The sequence below is a fragment of the Stegodyphus dumicola genome, chromosome 1 (assembly GCF_044657685.1).
Source record: "Stegodyphus dumicola isolate Sdum_Otavi_A_Nest chromosome 1, ASM4465768v1".
NCBI lineage: Eukaryota > Metazoa > Arthropoda > Arachnida > Araneae > Eresidae > Stegodyphus > Stegodyphus dumicola.
The window spans coordinates 154415585-154434964 of NC_140768.1; the positions used below are offsets into that span (position 1 = coordinate 154415585).

Genomic DNA, 19380 nt, shown 5'->3' on the forward strand with positions numbered 1-19380 from the left:
TGATTTGAATGCAGTTTATTTTATCACCAAGACGTGTGTTGTGGCCTGCTGCGTCAGTGGGGTAGTTGGCCGGAGCATTATTCATACTTAGTGCTTCGTTTGAGTCTGGCGATATATCTTCCGTATGTGGGGCATGTGAAGTCATATGCAGGGTGTGCGCATCGGGTCCTGGCATGATTGCGGTAGTTCCAGTCGGCACAATTGATACAAGTTGCCTGTCGGGCATTGCAGTCCTTGACTGTATGACTGCCTGAGCAGTACGCACAGTAGGTCTTATTACGGCAGTTCTGCTGTGTGTGCCCGAATTCTTGGCATCTGTAGCAACGCTGGGCATTGAAGAATTCAGATATCCGGTGTGCTCGCCATCCGAGATATAGCCGTCTTGATTACATAAGTTGGTGGTAGGTGGTGGGGGCACATTCCAGAACCGATTTAACCCCATTGCCCCGGTCCTTGAGTCTGTACAATACCTTAAACATTTTGCTTTGATTTAAGTAATTATTTTTCTGGTTAATTAAGTCTTATGTAATTATTGTTTAATATTACTATATGTAACGTTTTTAATTCTCAATGTGCTAGTGTGAATTGTGTTATGTGCTTATATTTTACTCAAACTGTCTTAGCGCGGTGATATTAGTGTTGGCATACAGTGTTACATACCGATAAGTGCCTTAGTAGAGAGTTTTCTAAAGAAGTGATCTGTGTTTCTACAGTGAGTGCTAAGCCAAGTGTGATATTAAAAGTGAAAGTTAAGCAAGAGTGATATACAAGTGTGATAATAGTGTTATTAGTTATTGCTCAAATGGAGTTCTGAGCCTAATGTCTTTTCTATCGTGTCCTGTGAGACGTCTGGTGAGATGTCGTGTATAGCAACTTTGGGTAGTCTAGTAAGAGGAAGTTTGGTGGTAACTAGTTTCTTGCCCTGTGTGCTTTTCAGTTTTATGTTAAGCTTCTCCACGTCTTCTGGGGTGGCACAGTCAACAGCCAAGCCTTCTTTTTGGATGGGTCAGAGTGTTGTGATCTTTACCCCTAATGTAGAGAGCAGGAATTCTGCACTCAGACGATCCTTGAGTTCTTTTGCGTGTGAGGTTCGTGCTCTTCTTTGGGTACAGAAGGAGTGCATGCTTGGGCAACGATTTAGTTGCCTGTGCATAGGTTCTTGTACTTGCAGAGGGTAAGTTACAGATGGCAGAGGCAGAAGGTGCAGATATTGTACTGAGTACAGAGTCAGTATTGGTAGCTGTGCTGGTGGTGTGAGGCGGAGTGATGTCTGTTGGGCCTCTTTTTGCAAGGTCCTTGAATGCTTCCAGGATATTTAGCAGTTGCTCCCTCATTTCTAATGTAAGCAAGTGTCTGCCTCTTTTATAGGAGACTGCAATTTCTGAAGCTTCTGCGTAGAGAGTTGATCTTTTCTTCGTTACTTAAGTCCTCTGAGTTGAGGATTGAAGTTGCGTCAAGTTTTGGTTGGTAATTAGATGCGTCAAATTTACGTTGGTAAGCTGGCGTGGCTGCATCAATAGACATCATGAAGTGTACACTGATGGCGGTGCACTGTTATTAGTACAATACGAGCACTGTTGGTGATGCACTAGGATATGTGCGCAGCACATAAATGATGCTGGGCAGCGCTAAGAGATAGGACTGAGTGGTAGGGACACGTAGGGAGAAGTGGATACCAACTGGTTACAAGGTATAGGGCACGGTACGTACATTAATCAAACATATAACAGTTATTATACAATATGAGTATGCTATGGCAAGTGACATATATTCTTCAATTTGAGTAGACTTTGACAATACTGCAGTGGCAAAGTATGAAAGTGAGAATACAAGTAATATTGAGACAACTGCTATGATCTCACTGGAGACACTAATAACACTATTATCACACTTGTATATCACTCTTGCTTAACTTTCACTTTTAATATCACACTTGGCTTAGCACTCACTGTAGAAACACAGATCACTTCTTTAGAAAACCCTCTACTAAGGCACTTATCGGTATGTAACACTGTATGCCAACACTAATATCAGCGCGCTAAGACAGTTTGAGTAAAATATAAGCACATAACACAATTCACACTAGCACATTGAGAATTAAAAACGTTACATATAGTGATATTAAACAATAATTACATAAGACTTAATTAACCAGAAAAATAATTACTTAAATCAAAGCAAAATGTGACACGTAACAGCACTTCTTAATTATTGTTGTAAACTATCAATTACTACCTACGCAGCGTAGTAAATCACAGGAGCTGCGTCACATACAACTGCAATTTAATTTAATTGAGAAATTTAATTACAAAAACCAGAACATAGTAATATTACTGTAAATTAAAAGATTAAAGTCTCTACCGTAACTTTAACACTGTACTTTACGCTATTGTAATTGTACTACATGGAAATTAGAAATTAAAAATAAATTAGGAAATTAATTAATTAAAATATTAGGTGTGATGGAACCAGTAAATTAGTAGCTTACTGTCTTTATAAATATAGTTGTCAAAATACCAACAAAATGTCCTTGACCAAGTCAGAATAAAGGGCACACTTCGAAAGGGAAAGTGCCTGCCAATTAGCTGACCTCACTACTAATTAAATCTCGAAATAAAACAATAAGTGCCTACCTTGGCCGTTAAATCATCATCTGTTCCTCTTCTGTGCTTGTCAGGAACGGCGTAATCCAGATTAAGATGCAGGCACTTATTTAAAAAAAAAAAAAAAAAAAAACACTCGCACGTAAACACAAACCGTTGAATAAACAGAATCAAGTCCTAATTAACGCGAAATTAATAACTCCAGAAATAATCAACCGTAAATTACAAAAATTATATCGCCGTGATCCTTGTCACTAGTAGATGCTAAAACTAAAGGTCCCAGTGAGTTACACTAATTAGATGCGTAATTAGCAATTTGTACTTCTTATCTGCAGTCCTTTCTTCCTATGTTCGGTGAAAGGGAATCACCGTCGACGGGGGGTCGCTGGAATGCGGCGGCCGTTGAACAGGCTGGAAAGGTCAGAGGTCACCGGATCTCGTGGCTGGAAGATTGATTAACTTTAAAAATTAATTTCTCGCGTGCTTTTAATCGGACTGACCTGTAACTGGTGTCTATTTAAAGTTAAAAAAGTCCTCTTTCTGATGATATAAGTTTCGAAAGGTGGCGAGCTTCGACGGCTGCACGGCGATTACACAAAGCACATCTGCTGGGCGCAAACACGTTGTTCACTGTGCACAAATACTAATTAGTCCGTAACTAATCAACCGATGATCACAATGACATAAAAGTGGTATCCATGTGTCCGCACGAGTATCCTCTATCCGATACAACAGAAATTAGTACCTAGAATAAAGAATTTCCTCTGCTAAAGTTGTAAAAACACGGAACGCGAAAACACACGACCTGCTACAATCGCGCCACCTATCGCCTCCCCACGATATTTACATTTATATTTATACATTTGTATTAACCAGTTATTTTATGTTAATTGGCTTTTCTGTTTTGCTCGCTTTCCGTTTTTCCGACAGAATGCAAATTTTAGTTCGCGCGTATTCAGATGAGGTAGAAAGAAATAGTATTTAAAGGAAATGTTTAGATTGTTGAATCAGAGCGTGTTCCGCCTGCTGAAGCCAAGTTACTAGTAGAAACCCTTAATAGCAAGTTGTCTACATAGTTGAGTTATTCTCGCTATTAGGTTTGAACCAATTCGCACGTATCCTCTTTGAGTAGCCTTTGGTTAACTTACAACTTAGATTAATTGAAATTTAAATTTATTTCTCTTTGAGTTACACCATAAATACAGTCTGGTTTTGTAAGCCTAAGAAGCGCCTTCTGTTAAGTTATCTCAGTTAATAAAAGAATCTTTTACATCCTTCTTATTTTCTCTGTTTACTTACTGAACATAGCGTTAATTCACTTAGCTTTCAGATTTGAGACTCAAGCAGTTTATGTTTCTGAAGAAGGTGAAACTCTGTAACTGTTTTAGAAAATGTTATTGATGTTACTGAGAACATTATGCGGAAAGATTAAAAGTGGTAAATAGGAAGATTAAAGTAGTAGTAACTGGGAAGATTAAAAGTAGGTTAAAAGATTTATTTTTCTTGGAAAAGAAATTAAAAAATTAAGAAAAGATTTCTCATCCAGAAAGAAGAGAGAAACTACAATAGCAGCTTACCATTTGGCAGCTGGTGTTGGCTTTCCAGTGAATTTCACAGTAAATTCTGCTGTAGTTCCTTCTTTAACTTCTTTATCTTTCAACTTCTGAGTAAATTCAGGCGATGACGAGGATTCTGATTTGAGAAAGTGATAAACAGTTGAAGCTTGTTACTAATAACATTTAAAGAAATAATGGTACTACTTGATATTCATGGCCCTCTCTATCAAAATGGCGCCAAGATTATCTTTAAGCTACTCGTATATAGTTTGTGGCTTCCATACGTTTGTTGTGTAGCGAATTTAATTTAATTAAGTGATTCATAAAAATCAAAATTTTAATTTGTAATTATTCAAAATTTGAGCTACACAAGTTTGGTTATATTCCTTTTGGGCCTATTAATTCTAGTGTAATATATTTTGGCTTTCCGAGTTTACGCGAACTGCGTCTTCAATCTCGTACATGCAAACAATGGATAAGTATTTCTTTCTACGTAATAAACTCAGTTTTTCATGTCAAAAATTAATTTGATTTCTTAGTATTTAATATCATTAGTTGCAGAAAAATTAGCTCTTTAATTTGGCATAACTTTCATTTTTCTAACTTTAATTGCATTTCAGTTATGAGCTTTAATTAGTAGATTTTTCTTCGTTTCGCTTGTGATTTAGTTAAAGGGGGATGAAATGCCTCTTTCCGGTTGAAAAGTCACTTTTTGCGAGTTTTCAGCGTTCTTTCGTTGGGACCCTTGCAGGGTTGTTGAAATTCCTAATTTCCCCCGGTCACAGGTGGTGTTTATTTGGCGAGGGTTTGGCGACATAGATTTTCCGTTGAGGTTTCAAAGTAGTGGTTTTGGCGAGTTTGATAACATGAGGGTATGCTGTGGTTGCAACTATTTCAACTTTCGGCGAAGAATGGGTTGCGCCAACTTGGCAGTCCGGCGCTCTCGCTTTTAACGGGTTGTTTTGTGGGACGGACACACTTTTTTTTACACTTTTTTTTGCACTTTTGACTTACCATCGGACGCTGTCTCGCTGGCAGCTGAATTTTATTTTGGAAAATGCATTTTTCCGCCCTTGGATCTACGGGCCTCTTGCCCTGGAGTTTTGAACGAGGGACTTAGTTATACGCATCATGACCTCGACTAAATTATAGGCTCCTCATTGCAGTGCTTGAATATGTAAGTTACTCAAAGATAATCAAAATAGAAAAATGCTACGAAGGGTGATGCCTAGTACTGGTGCCGTTAAGAAGAAATTTTAGTCTCTCCTCCATGAATAGAGTTTTCATCTGCATCGATGTTCCAAGTCTTTAGGGATTATTTTTCGCCCTGCCAGATTGTCCGGCATCGCTAGCTCCGGGGTCGCTACTACTTAATGCTAACTTCAATATTGGATTGGACATCAACGAGAACCTCCTTAGTGCTTCTTAAATCAATAGTAACTTCTGGACTTTTTGGAAAATTAATCTACCTTGAACTCTTCTCATTTTCTACTACGCTCAGCAGCCGTCCTCCTTGGCATCTTGATAATTTTTTAAATATGAGGGCATTTTTCCTCCTCCTGTTCACTTGCAGCCTGTATTTCAGCAGATAAGTTTTTTTTATTTGTTTTCTTTTATTTGTTGGTCTCATATAAAAAAAAATTTCTGTAGTTAATAGTGATTGAAATAACTTAATTAGTTGAATTAAAATTTTGTAGTTGAGTAAATTAACCTAATTCTAATGAAATCGTTTTGTTGTCCATAAAGTAAATTATTAGATTGGCCAAGGAAATATATCCTTATTTAAATTATTTAATTGAAACAGTGAATGTAAATTAGTCAGATTGGTTAAGGAAATATATTCTTCATTAAATTATTTAATTGAACTTGTGAATTTCTTTCTTGGTGAAGATTGATTGGTAAAGGTGTCATTATTTGAGCTTCTTTGCTCCTCTTAGGGACTAACTTGCTAGTAGGTTGTAATAGCCTGATTTTAATTAACATATTACCCGGTTAAATCATTCTTTTGAAAAATAGAAAGTTACTATGTGCAATAACCAGAATTACATTGGTATTGATTACTCTGTGTGAAATGATCAGGTTTACCTGAATGTAATAGCAATAATAGTTTGATATTATTGAGTCTAAGATAGAAGTAATATTACTCTGAAGGGGTATGCATTTTGTAGGAAGCAATATTTTACAGTTCAGCTTGAATATAATTTGCTTACTAAGTTAATTCTGCATTGTGTAATAATCAATATGTTAACAGTTCTGATTGAATATTAATTGCTTACAAATTAATGGATTAAGTAACTCTTGAAAAATTTAATAAATAGGCTCACTTTTCTAGATCAGTCAATGTTTATTTATTTCTTTTTGTGTGTGTGCTCATGATTTTCACCCGTCTCATTCTCAAATTGATTTCAGGGTTAATCCGAAAACACAACGCAAATGTACAGAGCTTATTGATATTAGTATATTACTGGTGTTAAGAAATTTTAAGTGTTATGTCAACAGAGTAGGAAACCATAACAATTTTGGTACCATGAGGTTAAGGACATAACATTATTGGTGCCATGTCATGATTTTCACCCGTCTCATTCTCAAATTGATTTCAGGGTTAATCCGAAAACACAACGCAAATGTACAGGGCTTATTGATATTAGTATATTACTGTTGTTAGAAAATTTTAAGTGTTATGTCAACAGAGTAGGAAACCATAACAATTATTTTGGTGCCATGACATTTTTGACCATAACACGTTCGTGACTGCTTTTAATACGGCATCAAAAGGCTTATCTTTCACAAAGGATTTCTGCCACATAAATTCCGTTAAGATAGAACTCTAGGTTAATGTCAAACAATGACCCTTTGGGTTTTGTTTCGACATTTAACAGAGCCCCATAATCGTTCAACATTTTAGGTGTGAGCACCCGTTGTTGGATCAATAAAATTAAATGTGTGATTCACGATTAAATGTCTGTACCTGGCTTTTTCAAGCTCGTCAGCAATCTGAATACTATATTGTCCACCCTTCCACTGCGCAGTCTACGGTTGTTGATAGTAACGTGCTTGCTTCCCGAATTGGAATTGCAACAAGAGAATACACGCGCTGTGACGTCGTGAGTAATGGAAGGCGATGCATCAATTCCTTTATTCACAATGCAAGAAGACAGAGATAAAAAATTTAATTAATACATTTTAACGGATATCCGAGTTGGTGGCACGATCAGAGACGTTAGGCAAGATGGCACTCGTCACCACTGAACGAATAATAAATCTCCACACCTTCGCTCGCTGGCTGAGCTTCCCAACTCACTCTGCGACCTCATGTCGAAACCCCTATTGTTACACTTGCGCAGACACAGTACTCTGTAACGTCGTTGCCATTCAGAATTCATTATAGAGGCATAACCCGTCGAATATCCCTTGTTGTACGTAAATCTACCCAACCAGCGTTGGTTTTTCTCCGCACGAACACAGTCTAGTCAATTTGGACTATTTTTCCAGGCCCACTTATTGGTCCTTTAGGTTGTCGAAGGAATTCGTCTTTTAGGTTGTCACAAATTTCTTCCAGTCAATCGTGGTATTTTGACAGATGTTGAGCTGTTTATCGTACCACTTAAGCGACTGTAGTTCCTCTGACCAACTGTACATGAAACGCAGCGCTGTTAAGAATGGTATTCTGGAACCACTATACCTTGTAGTAAAAGTTCCTGTTATTAAATGCTGTATTTTTTTGTTTGTTTACAAGTTTTCATGTTGCACTTCCACATACTTTCGTTTACATATAGGCTCATTTTGTGGCTATTTACGTACATTCGATTGCCAGATAATATATCTTTATCTTAAAAAAACAATACGGTATCTTCGTCACTCCTCGGTAAGTTAAAAATAGCAGCATTTTTTTAGAATGTTTAAATTGAAAAAGACTATTACGATATTACGCGGTGTGTCGAATTCGGCAAAGAAAAATGGAAAATGAAAGTACCGTTTTTTACGTAATTGGACAACATTTTTCTGCAATGTTTAAACCGAAAAAAGACTATTATGATATCAAGCGATTCGTCAAATTCGTGAAAGTATCGTTTTTAACATAATTAGGTGGTTTATCGTGCGGGACCGTCAAAATCAAGTAGTACCAATGAAAATAAAATAATTTTCATGAAATCTTCTCTTTAGTATCCCCATACCTGAGACTGTAAGTTTGCACGTGGAAGTGTCGGATCCTTCGGAATTCGTGATGGTGCACGAATATTTCCCGGCATCCTCTTTCTTTGCATCTTCTAGAATAATTGTCAAAGCATCCTCAGCTTCTTCGACAGATTTCACCCGGTCACCGTCGATTACCAACTCGGCCCCATCTTTAGTCCTAAATTTTGAAGAAAAATGCTTATTAATACCCAATAAATGTGGACTCACAATTTAATTAACAAGCGAATCTCACGATGTTAAGCTTTAAGTGATATTTGACATACATAAGTTTACAGAAATTTCTATAAAATTTTATAGGTAAACCTCTGTAGACATGGTCCTATATATAATGCTATAAAACTTTTATTAAGCTTTCGCGGAACAGAATTCTAGAGAAATGTTACTTTGCATACATAAATTTGATAACATCATACAGAAATTTGATAAAACTTTAATAGAATGGAAATCTGCAGAAATCTGCGACGTTTTCTAACTGTAATCAAAGTAAATTTTCATTTTCTGATATTTTGTGCGTTTTCGAAAATATACCTAATTTTATCCTTGTAGTTTCTCTGGTGTATCAAAAAAAAAAAAAAAAAAAAAAAAAAAACAGGTATCTGTCCTAACATGTCATAGTTTGATCGTGCTGTGTTCACTAATAATTCTGATATGTCTATACAATGTCACGAATCTATTGCAACTATGCCTAAAAATAAATGACCAGCTCTTACATTCCAGCTGTAGCAAACAATAACAGTAACGTAAAACCGATCACGTAGTTGATACGATTTTCTCATTTTAGGCAAAGAAACCTTTTTTGGCCAGAATAAGTTATCACGTCTCTCTCACATTGATTTTAAGACAAAGGGTTAAATCATTTCTCAATAGAAATTTATTTGCCTTTTTCCTTCTAGATGAACATTTTCTAGCCTTTGGTTTTATGTAACATTTTGCGCAATATTGGATATAGAATATAAATATTAAATTTTGTAAAAATTTAAAATCAATTTAAATCATAAAATTAATTAAAAGATTTAATTTATGCTTGTAATTATAAAAGTTTAATTTTTAAAATTAATGCTTTTAACTATCGTAGATATATATTTCTGATAAGAGGCATAGCCTCTTAATTTCTTAATTTCAGTTAAATTTAACTCTTGTTTAAAATACATTTATTTTTATTTGAATGTTTTTTGATCAAAACAATATTGAAAAAAATTTTAGAAAACGAAAAAGAAAACTCGTCTCATGCGGTAATTTTTATTCACCCCCCGCCTCCATATCGTAGATCATTTAAAAATTTAAATAGATTAAAAATTTCTGTTAAAATTCGGAAATTTAACTCCTGTTTTTAATCTCAAATAAAAACTTTGCGGGAGGATTTTATAAAATTTTTCTATAAAATATTTTATAAAATGGTAAAGCAAGGAAACCTAGTTAAAATTCTTTCGAATTACGACACATGATCGTCTATAAACTAGACCTGATATTTTTCAGTAAAATTATGTTTGTTGGTTTTATACTGAATCTATAAGATTCCAGGTGTTGGATCTTAACAGAAATTCTGTGCTGATTTTTTTCCATCAGAATTGCTGCACAAGTCTCTGTAGAATAGTTAAACATATCTTTATAGCATCCCTGTATGTAAATAAGCGGAAAATGTATCTAAAGTTTTATAAACTGCTCTTGAATATCTGGTTTAATTTACAGAAAATTGTATCTTTGAGTTTTAATTAGTTAAGAGACAAAAAAGTATTGAGAGAAATCTTACCATTTTGCTGTTGGCTTAGGCTTTCCGGTGAATTTTACCATAAACATCACAGTTTGTTCTTCTTTCACAAACTGATCTTTTAGGCCTTTCACAAATTTTGGAGCATTCGTTTGTTCTAAAAGTAAAATAATGTTCCTTATATAATGAATTTTACAGCAGCTTTCCTCAGAGACAGAAAAAAACTTCAAACACTTTACTTTTGAAAATTATTTTGCTTTAATACTTTTGTTAAATTTGAGACTATAACTTTTATGCTTTTGTAATAAATTCGCTAAGATTTTGACGAAACATATTACGTTTTACTTCCTGTACACGAAGTAAAAGAAGTGCTGTACTCGCGAAAATTGTACGAAAAACGAAAATATTAATTTTAATGATGTTGATGTTCTTGCGTGACATCTGTATGTAGAGACAGCATAAAGGACTCTGTTTTTCCAAAACAGATAGTCAAATGAATTTAACATGGGTTCAAAAGATATTTTTTCGTAACGTCTATACGTACATATATATGTACTGGGTGACCCAAAAGTCTTTTAATATTTGAAAATTAAATAATTTACGCAATAATGTAAGTAGAAAGGTAAAAATTTACAGATGAGCTAAAATCACTGAGGCTACTCATTTTTGACTTATGTGCCATACATACATTGATACGTACATACAGACGTCACGAAAAAAATCTCTTCTGAGTCCATTTTAAATACATTTAACAATCCATTTCGGAAAAAACAAGAGTCCTTTATTCTGTTCAAGCAAAAGTATCGTTGAAATGTCTTCGAGAGCGGTCGAAATGTATATTTTTGTTCATTTTTGTTATTTATATATATATACCCAAAATTTTTCACAATTACAATAACTCCTTTACGTCGTACAAGGAAGTAAAAATGAGGCAAAAGGCAGTACTAAACTACACCCTGTTGAAGTGATTTTTAATAACAAATCGGCTTAATCTAAAGTGATCGTACTTTCTGTCCAGTAATAGGTTTAATTAACAGTGAATTAACCTCAGTTTAAAGCGTATAATAGAGAAACTTTGGCATTTTTAACAGATTCAGGCATTAAGAAGTAAATCCTTATAATTAGAACTTAAAAATATATTTTTCTGTTACAGACTTTTAAAACAACTGGGTGCCCGTGAGCATTAAACAATAAATTTTGCAAATCACTTATCTTCAGACAAATGCTTAATAATACGCGTTGCATCAGGAAACGAATCCTATTAAAATATTTATCACAAATATACTAAAAAATTTTATAAAGCGGCAGTAGGAAATCAGGCTACCAAATTCGATCTCATATTCAGGTCAGGGATCTTCACAATTCATCAATTCGTTTCCTATATCTTTAGTGACCCGCCCCCACCGGCAATTGTTTATTGTACTGCCTCCGATCCGTACTATGGCGGTTTCGGTATCGGGGTATAAAAACACGAGCCTGGCGGTTTCACTTGCTTGCCCAGATGGGACGAAATCTTGAGACGAAATTTCATTCTTCTGAAAGGTCTGGGTGGGTCGGCGTAAGTTCTGTTTTTTCCATAGAATATGGCAGCCCACGTTGCACTGGCGGAGCATTTTAATGACCAGTCAGATCTCCAGGCATGCATGTTCTCCGCAACTGTGATTCCTGAGATCTGGGTGTGGTAACTCCGCGCTCTCGGGGTGGTAGCAATAGTTATAAAGAAAAACTATAAATTCTGCGTCTCGGTTTTGGGCCACGGGGTAGTAGCATGATTAGAATACTTCGACTGGCGATCCCTCTGCTTAATATGGCGGTTTCTCAGTTGTGATCGTCCGTGCAGTGCCGTATAGGCGGAGCACGTAAGACAAACATTACTCTGTCTTGATCTTGAGTGATGTTCAACGGAGACGAGGCCTACTACTAACTTCAGAAACGTTTTAATGAGTGACATCCTAATGCTTTTTAAAGTGATTTTCTTGTGTCACCATGTATTAATCATCCACGATTCTTATTTAGTGTTGCCATTTTACAAAGCATAGCGCTGTCCTGCATTGGTTGCTATTAACCAGTTGATCGCTCAAATCACCAAGATCCAGTGACCATCATCGTCACAAAAATCTTTCAGCTTGATTTTATTTTAACATTACATGTAATTTTTTTTTTACCACTCCGTATTGGGCATTAATAGTTCAAAGCTTACCAACGATTAATGGCTCTGAAGCTCGCACATGCTTTTCCCTTTAATTCTTATACCTAAAAACTTCCTCAACAGTATTTTTCCAAAGTTTTGGAACTCTTATATTACAGAACATTACTAAGCATTTGGTTTCTTTATCTCGTCAATTCAGCATATCATTTGAAAGCCTGGGAAAAATCTTCGAATGAATGACTTCAAGAAATAACAGCATCGCACATATATCTTTCAGGTTTCTTTGTAAAGAAAAGAGTGCGCGTTATGTAACGAATATACCTAAAAACTGAAAAAAATGTAGTTTGATATTATAGGTGCCCTTATACTCCGAAATATATGGTAAATGCTCTTGAGGCACTAGCTTCTTTTTTTCTTAATTCTCACTTATTACATCTTGTGTTAGCGTCTCGTAAATTTTGTTTCCGAACGAATCTCAAGCATTATGTGAAGACAAAACTTGAAGACAACTCGGTATGATGAAATTAACATGCTGAAATCTTTCTAAATTCTATACTTAAATAGACAGAGTTGCCATTCATAAGTTCCGCAAGCGGAAAAATTTAAAAAGCAGATCTAATAGTGCACTAACTTCACGAACAAATTCCAGTAATGAAAAAAATAATAATTACCTTTAACAGTTACATCTGCGCTCGTAGTTGTGGAGCCACCAGGATTACTAATTACACAAGTGTATTTTCCTGCATCGTCAGCTGTGATATCATTGATTGTTAAAGTTACCGAATTGTCTTCTGTGGTTACCTCGTAATGATCGTCGTCGATTGCAATATCTTGGCCGTCCTTTTGCCTAGTAAGTATAACACGGCCAAACTTAATTCTTCACTGCATGTGATTTCACACTTTATGAAAATTTGAGAAAGAATAAAAATAAATTCTGACATTGGAAATTTCACTATACAAGAGTAGATTAAAGGAAAGAGAAGAACGAAGAAAAGAAGAAGAACGAAAGAGAACTTCTTGAAGAAGTACGAGGGAATAAGTTTCAAACGTTTTTTACTAGAGACAAATTTCGACATTTTATAAGAATTACTTACAAAGATAAACTTCATGAAGGACTATAAAGTACTACTTTAAGATTTTTATTTTTATTTATTTTTTATATGGTACTATATGGCACACTATATGGCAATGTAAAAACCTTTGATTTATTAATAAATACTAGATAAGGGCGGACGTGGGCAGAACCGATTAACCGTAATGGCAGACGGAAATGGTGCCCACGTCCTTCGTTACTACTACTACTACTACTACTACTATACAAGAGTATACTTGGAATTATATTTTAATTATTATCTCAAAAGGCGTTAGCCCAGAAGGGCTATTAATTTCGTTTTGCCATTTTGCGTTGGTTCACTATAAATGCCGGTTCACACTTCAAATTTTTACAACCAAATATTATCGCTCTGTGTTATATTTAAAAAAAATTAAATAATGAAGAATCTGCATAAATGTATGTATGTTTTTCGCATTGTGATAAAACAACGGTATCTAGAGCTATCGAAATTTGGTTAACGTAATCTTCCACCGAATATGGGCATCTGGAAGCCCGAAATTGGAATTTATTTTATTATTGATTTCATATTTTGTAACACTTTAATTGTGACACTGTAATTTTTTATTAATAAACTCAACGATTTTAAAGCGAGCAATGGCAACACTGTACGAAAGAAAAACTTTTTTATCTCCAGCGAGTGAGACTGTGTAACGGAAATTCTAAAGATGCGCTCATCTTAAAATTATTTTGCGATATTGCTGTTGAATTGAATTTTATGGTTTAAATGCAAAGAACATGATGTTTAATAAATAAAGGAACACCCAAAACGTTAAAAAAAAGTCCTTTTGGGCGTAATATAAAATCTGAAAGCTTTTAAATTTTTCTTTTAAGTTTTTTTAATAGGTTTAACTAGTATCAAAGCGCTCTAAAAATGCCTTCAGTTTTGTGAGATAATATGCTTTTTCTTGAAGGAAGTTTGTAACATTTGACGCGTCTGAAGTTCAAACAACGTACTAAAAATGCTTCAAAACTACTACTGAAAATTTGCTTTTTGCAGTTTCAGTACATATACTTTTATCATTTTGTTTTAAAACATATGAAGCTGAAAATTAATATAATCAGTTAAGGTAAAAACAATTGCTTACAACTATAGATGATTGCCAACTTTAATATAACAGTTTTAGAATACATAAGCAGTCCATTATATAAGTATACAAGACTACATAGAGGATATTACCTAAGTCTGTATTGCAGCAATATAGTTTCTGTCGAATAACACCTATGCAGAACGATATGTATAAATGTTTACCAAAGGTTTTCCTGTACACCATAAGTCTACGTAATAATTTTAAATACGTCTCATTTAAAAAGCAGATGGATAAAAAAATGCAGTAACTAATTTTAAAATTAACTTTTATTTTGATAGAGTCTGCAATTCGATGAACTTCATTCCACTTTTGTATTGTTTCCTTTCAAGATTTAGAGCCTTTTTGCTACGTTATTTAATTCTTTCGCATCGATAGAGGCCAAAATCTGCTTCTCTCAAACATCTGAAACGAGCTTTTGTTAAAATGGATTTTCTTCCCCATGCCAAGCAGACAATGGACGCAGGTGTTCGGGCGTCCTGTCAATGTTTGAAGGCGCGGGCGTTTCGGGCGACTGCGCTGTGAAACAGTTAAACTCTCACTGCTATTACATGACTAAAATGATACATGATTCTTATGATTACGCATTTTATATGATTCCTATAATTACGAATTTTAAATTACGTTACTCTAAAACATTTGTAATTAATAAGCTAATTCAAGCTACTGTGCCCATCAAAATTGCTGATTGCTGAACACTAGAAGCATTATTATCATATTCATTTTGTTTACTTAATTTCAATTAACGATTAAACATATCAGCAGCAATATAGTATATATTATCTTACCATTTAACGATTGGCTTCGGAGTACCGTCAAACTTTAACGTAAGGTCAACGCTCTCATCTTCTACTGCTGTAACACTTTTCAGTTCTTTCAAGATCGAAGGGGGCGTTACAGATTCTAAAATTGAAAAGAATTTGGAAAAATGAATTCAAAAACTGTAATCAATAAGTACCAACCATACAATATAATTTACTGTTTTCTCAAACCGCCAGTAAAATCTATTCACCTATGTGAAATTTCACAAATTATTCTACATCTAATTTATTTAATTCGGAGAAAATTATTTATAATCTTTCGCCTTCAAGCATTAGTATTGTTGGAAATATTTTTAAATATCCGTTTTATACATATTTGTGTAACTACTCATTCTCAATACCAATGCTTAAAGATAAAAAATAACTCCAGTGCAATTATTTTTTATCTTTAAGTATTGTTATTATTGAGAATGTTTTTGAATATTTATTTATATATATATTTGTTTAACTTCTTTGAGATTTTTTTGAATATTCGTTTTATATATATATTTGTATAACTTCTGCATTATGCTCTGGTGCAAAATCTTTCATACGTAAGGTGATCGAAGAAACATTAGACATTTGAAAACTATTTTTTAAAAAAAATTCTATTTTATTGCCTTTGCAATTCATGGCTATGTAATTGCCACAGGATTGCTCAAGAAAATGCAGAGAATTTTATTTCAGAAGTAATCAAGTTACAATTTTGTCCGCCAATGGACTATTCGGTGTCGTGGAATATAGCGTAAGTGGTTCCTAGTCAACACCTTTTAGATCACAGCCTGTTACTTTTTTTGCCCCATGCATTCCTTTCACCATTGCTAGACGGTCGTTTCGACTCCTCTCCTTTCCAAAACTCGAAACATGCGTGTATATTTATTTTACTTAGATTATTTTTATGTATTTTATAAATTAAACAAGAAAAGTTGTAATAATATCGGTAATTACCAAAACATGAATAAAAATGGATTTTTATATTCATAAATTAAAACTAAATACTAACAGGTAAATAAAAGGCTGACAGCATTCCCCTCCCACCTCCTGAAATTCCCCTTGGTTGACAAGCCCTGTTCCAGATAGTTTCTTCGAGATCGTGTTGTCCGAGCGGATGGTGGAACTAGCGGACAGTGGGGGCTCATAGTTGGGGGAAGCGAAAATATAATTTGGAAGGAAGTTGGGAGGGGACGGAGCAAAGAGATATAACGCGTTCTATCATTCGCGTTTTTAAGATGTTGAAACCTAACGAAAGAACTTAAATTATTATTACCCGCTTGCATACACGCGTGACATTAATTTTGATTCAGTTTTTAAGCTGTTTATGTTTTGAAGCTATCTAGTTTTTCATCAGTCTGTTATTGTATTTAGTGATTTCAAACACAGTGTTAAGCTGCTATCACACGTCGTTTTGTTTCGGAAGAACAACTGTTTGGAACAATTTTTCTGCTTTGTCACAAGAGCCAATCACCATAGATCGCTTTGAGGTTCACACAGGGGGAAACTGGTTCGTCATTACAAACAAGCTGATAGCGTTCGAAGCTGATAACTGATTGGTTGAAAACGAACAACTTGCAATTTTTTTTGGAAAGGCAGGGAAAATTCGCACGTCTTTCTTTCAATAGTAAACCAGGCAGAAAAATTGTCCGAAACAGTCGTTCGTGTGAAACAAACACCGTGTGATATGGGCCTTAGTAGATAACTAATTTAATTAATAATATTACGCTTTTTGTCTTGACCTGTTTCTGCTGCTAAGACATTATATTATATTATAAAAAAATATAGCAAATGATGGTGGAAAGTAAAGAATAATGTTATACAAGCAGTTATCGTAGGTAAGGTGACGGCTTTAAATCTTTTTAATATAGCACAACTAACTACAAAAAACTATGGTCAAGAAGAAAAGAGAAAAATCTCAAATATGAATTAGGTAAAACCGAAGTGAACTATCAAATTGTACTTATTTTTGTTCTCTGTATCGGGGTAGAAAACGGCAAATAACATGAAATTTTAAAATTTAAGTTACGAATACATTTTTAGCAATATTTTGCATTTCTTATTTGTGAAATACGTATTATGACTTTTTTTTTTTTTTTTTTTTTTTTTTTTTTTTTTACTTTTTCATGCGAAAGTATCGTAGTCGCGAAAAATTTCGGGTATCATATTTTATTGGAACTCATATCCATTTTGACCGTTCCCGAATCCATCTTCAGGATGTTTTTGCAAGACGTCTGTACGTACGGCTAAAATAAAGGAATCTTTTCCAAAACCTATTGTAAAATGGATTTGAAATAGATTCAAAGGTAATTTTCTCGTGACATTTGTATGTACATACGTACGTACTTATGTATCTGGCATAACTCAAAAACTATTAGCCGTAGAACAATAAAATTACTATAACATCTTCGTGTGCACCTCCCTTTCTAATTGCAATCGGCAATACCAAAAGTACATACATATAGTACACTCATCCACCCCTTACGCTGCTTAAAAGCCCTTACCCAAGCTTTATTTTCGCCATCGTTGGCCATGGACATACACTTCCAGCTACAGAAGTGTTTTAAATGACCAAAATGTTCATGTTTTGCAATGGCAAATTTAAAAAAAAAAAATATTTTCAACAAATAACGATATCTAACTTTTAATGTTGTCTCCCTGGTCCTATACTGTTTGAGAAAAAATTGTATTATGAAAAAATAAAATTAGAAATTTTACACCTGTACGACAAAAATTGACGGATTCGTTACGGATGGTATTCATCGAAACAATACTCCCGGATGAGGGCCATCGGTTGGGTGCGGTTCTCGCGAATTTCTCTGGACAGCACTCGTCGGTCCCTATCTCCCAGTTTCGTTGGTCTGCCGACTCGGGGCACATTTCGACAATCACCGCTCACCTTCCACTTCTTAATCACATAGGCCACTGTCGATTTTGGGTACTTCAGATCGCTAGATATGTCCCTTAAGGATCGGCCACATTTGTGATACTCGATAATTATACCTTTCTCGAAATCAGAGAGCTCTGAACTGCGAGGCATCTTGCATGCGACTAAAGCCGATGCTGTTTCCTACACGATATATACCGGCGGAGTCCGTGACGTACCTTAGGACCGCAGATATCGTCATTTGCATAGGTGTCCAAATACTTATTGGTAGTCAGTGTACTATGACTGCAGTGAGTACAAACAGATGTGATGGCAAATAATTATGAATTAAATTATTAATTGTATATAATTATGTTATTAATTGTTAATTTATAATAACTAAAGTGCTCTGAATGTAAATAGTAGTTGCATTTAACACTGGCAGTTCCTTCACACTTTTATGTCAGGCCTATGACTAAACCATTTCATGACTGACATTGAAGGCTTTAAACTCGCAGACAACTGCAGAGCGGTTAAACTGGCTATTTTCGTTGAAATTTTGTTACGATATGTCTAGCCGCGGTAAGATAGCTTCCCCGCAAAGCAGGTTTAGGGCTGCCATAAAATGACAAAGGAGGGCAGGGTTGCCACATTTAGCGAGAAATCGTCCATTTGGGATATTTGACGACAAAATTGGTGATGTGCCATAGACGGATGTAGAACATTCTGGAATGAATTCTTACTAGTTTAGTCCAGAATGTTCTTGAGCACATACCAAAAGCTGTAGGTGGAGAGTCAGTCCGTGCGAAGTGAGTGTCTCGTCTAGCGAGTCAGTGACAGTCCATCGAGTTGATAGTCAGTCAGTGAGTACCGAGTTAGTCATCGAGTGCACCCACAGAGTCTCTTAGTGTATCGCGAGTTAGTGCATCGTTGAGTTTCATCTTAGAGTGTGTTCAGCTCCAGAAACGACTGAACCAAGGAGTTGGGAGCTGTACTCTAGTGTATCGTCGAGTGCATCACGAGTTGTAGCGTGGAGAGTCTCGAGAGTATGTGGAGTTCCGAGAACAATCGCGCAGAGTCGGGAGCTGTTCTCTGGTGCTTTGCCATGAAGCTGTCTTCCCCATGATAATCTGATAGCCTGAAGGCTGTGTCGCTGATTGTTTCAGCATGTTTATAGTAGTACTTCGTACTTCGACGATTGTAAACATGATTTTGGAGCTGTCTTGAAACATACTGACAATAAAGAGTGTTTTGATGCTTCATCAAGTATCGCCGTTATTAACTGCAAATCCACGAACCCGTACGAACGTG

General features: G+C 35.2%; 1 protein-coding gene across 5 annotated transcripts in view; it reads right to left on the reverse strand.

The window, feature by feature from the left end:
* Positions 1-19380, reverse strand: part of LOC118200338 (protein Obscurin-like) — a 500451-nt gene that overhangs the window by 243365 nt on the left and 237706 nt on the right. For all 5 annotated transcript variants that reach the window (XM_085822284.1, XM_085822292.1, XM_085822266.1 and 2 more), the window contains 5 exons: positions 15201-15315; positions 12885-13060; positions 10107-10221; positions 8335-8513; positions 4181-4295 (listed from right to left, as the gene is read on the reverse strand). In XM_085822284.1, coding sequence (XP_085678410.1) covers positions 4181-4295; positions 8335-8513; positions 10107-10221; positions 12885-13060; positions 15201-15315 — 700 coding nt within the window. The remainder of the gene's footprint in view (positions 1-4180; positions 4296-8334; positions 8514-10106; positions 10222-12884; positions 13061-15200; positions 15316-19380) is intronic.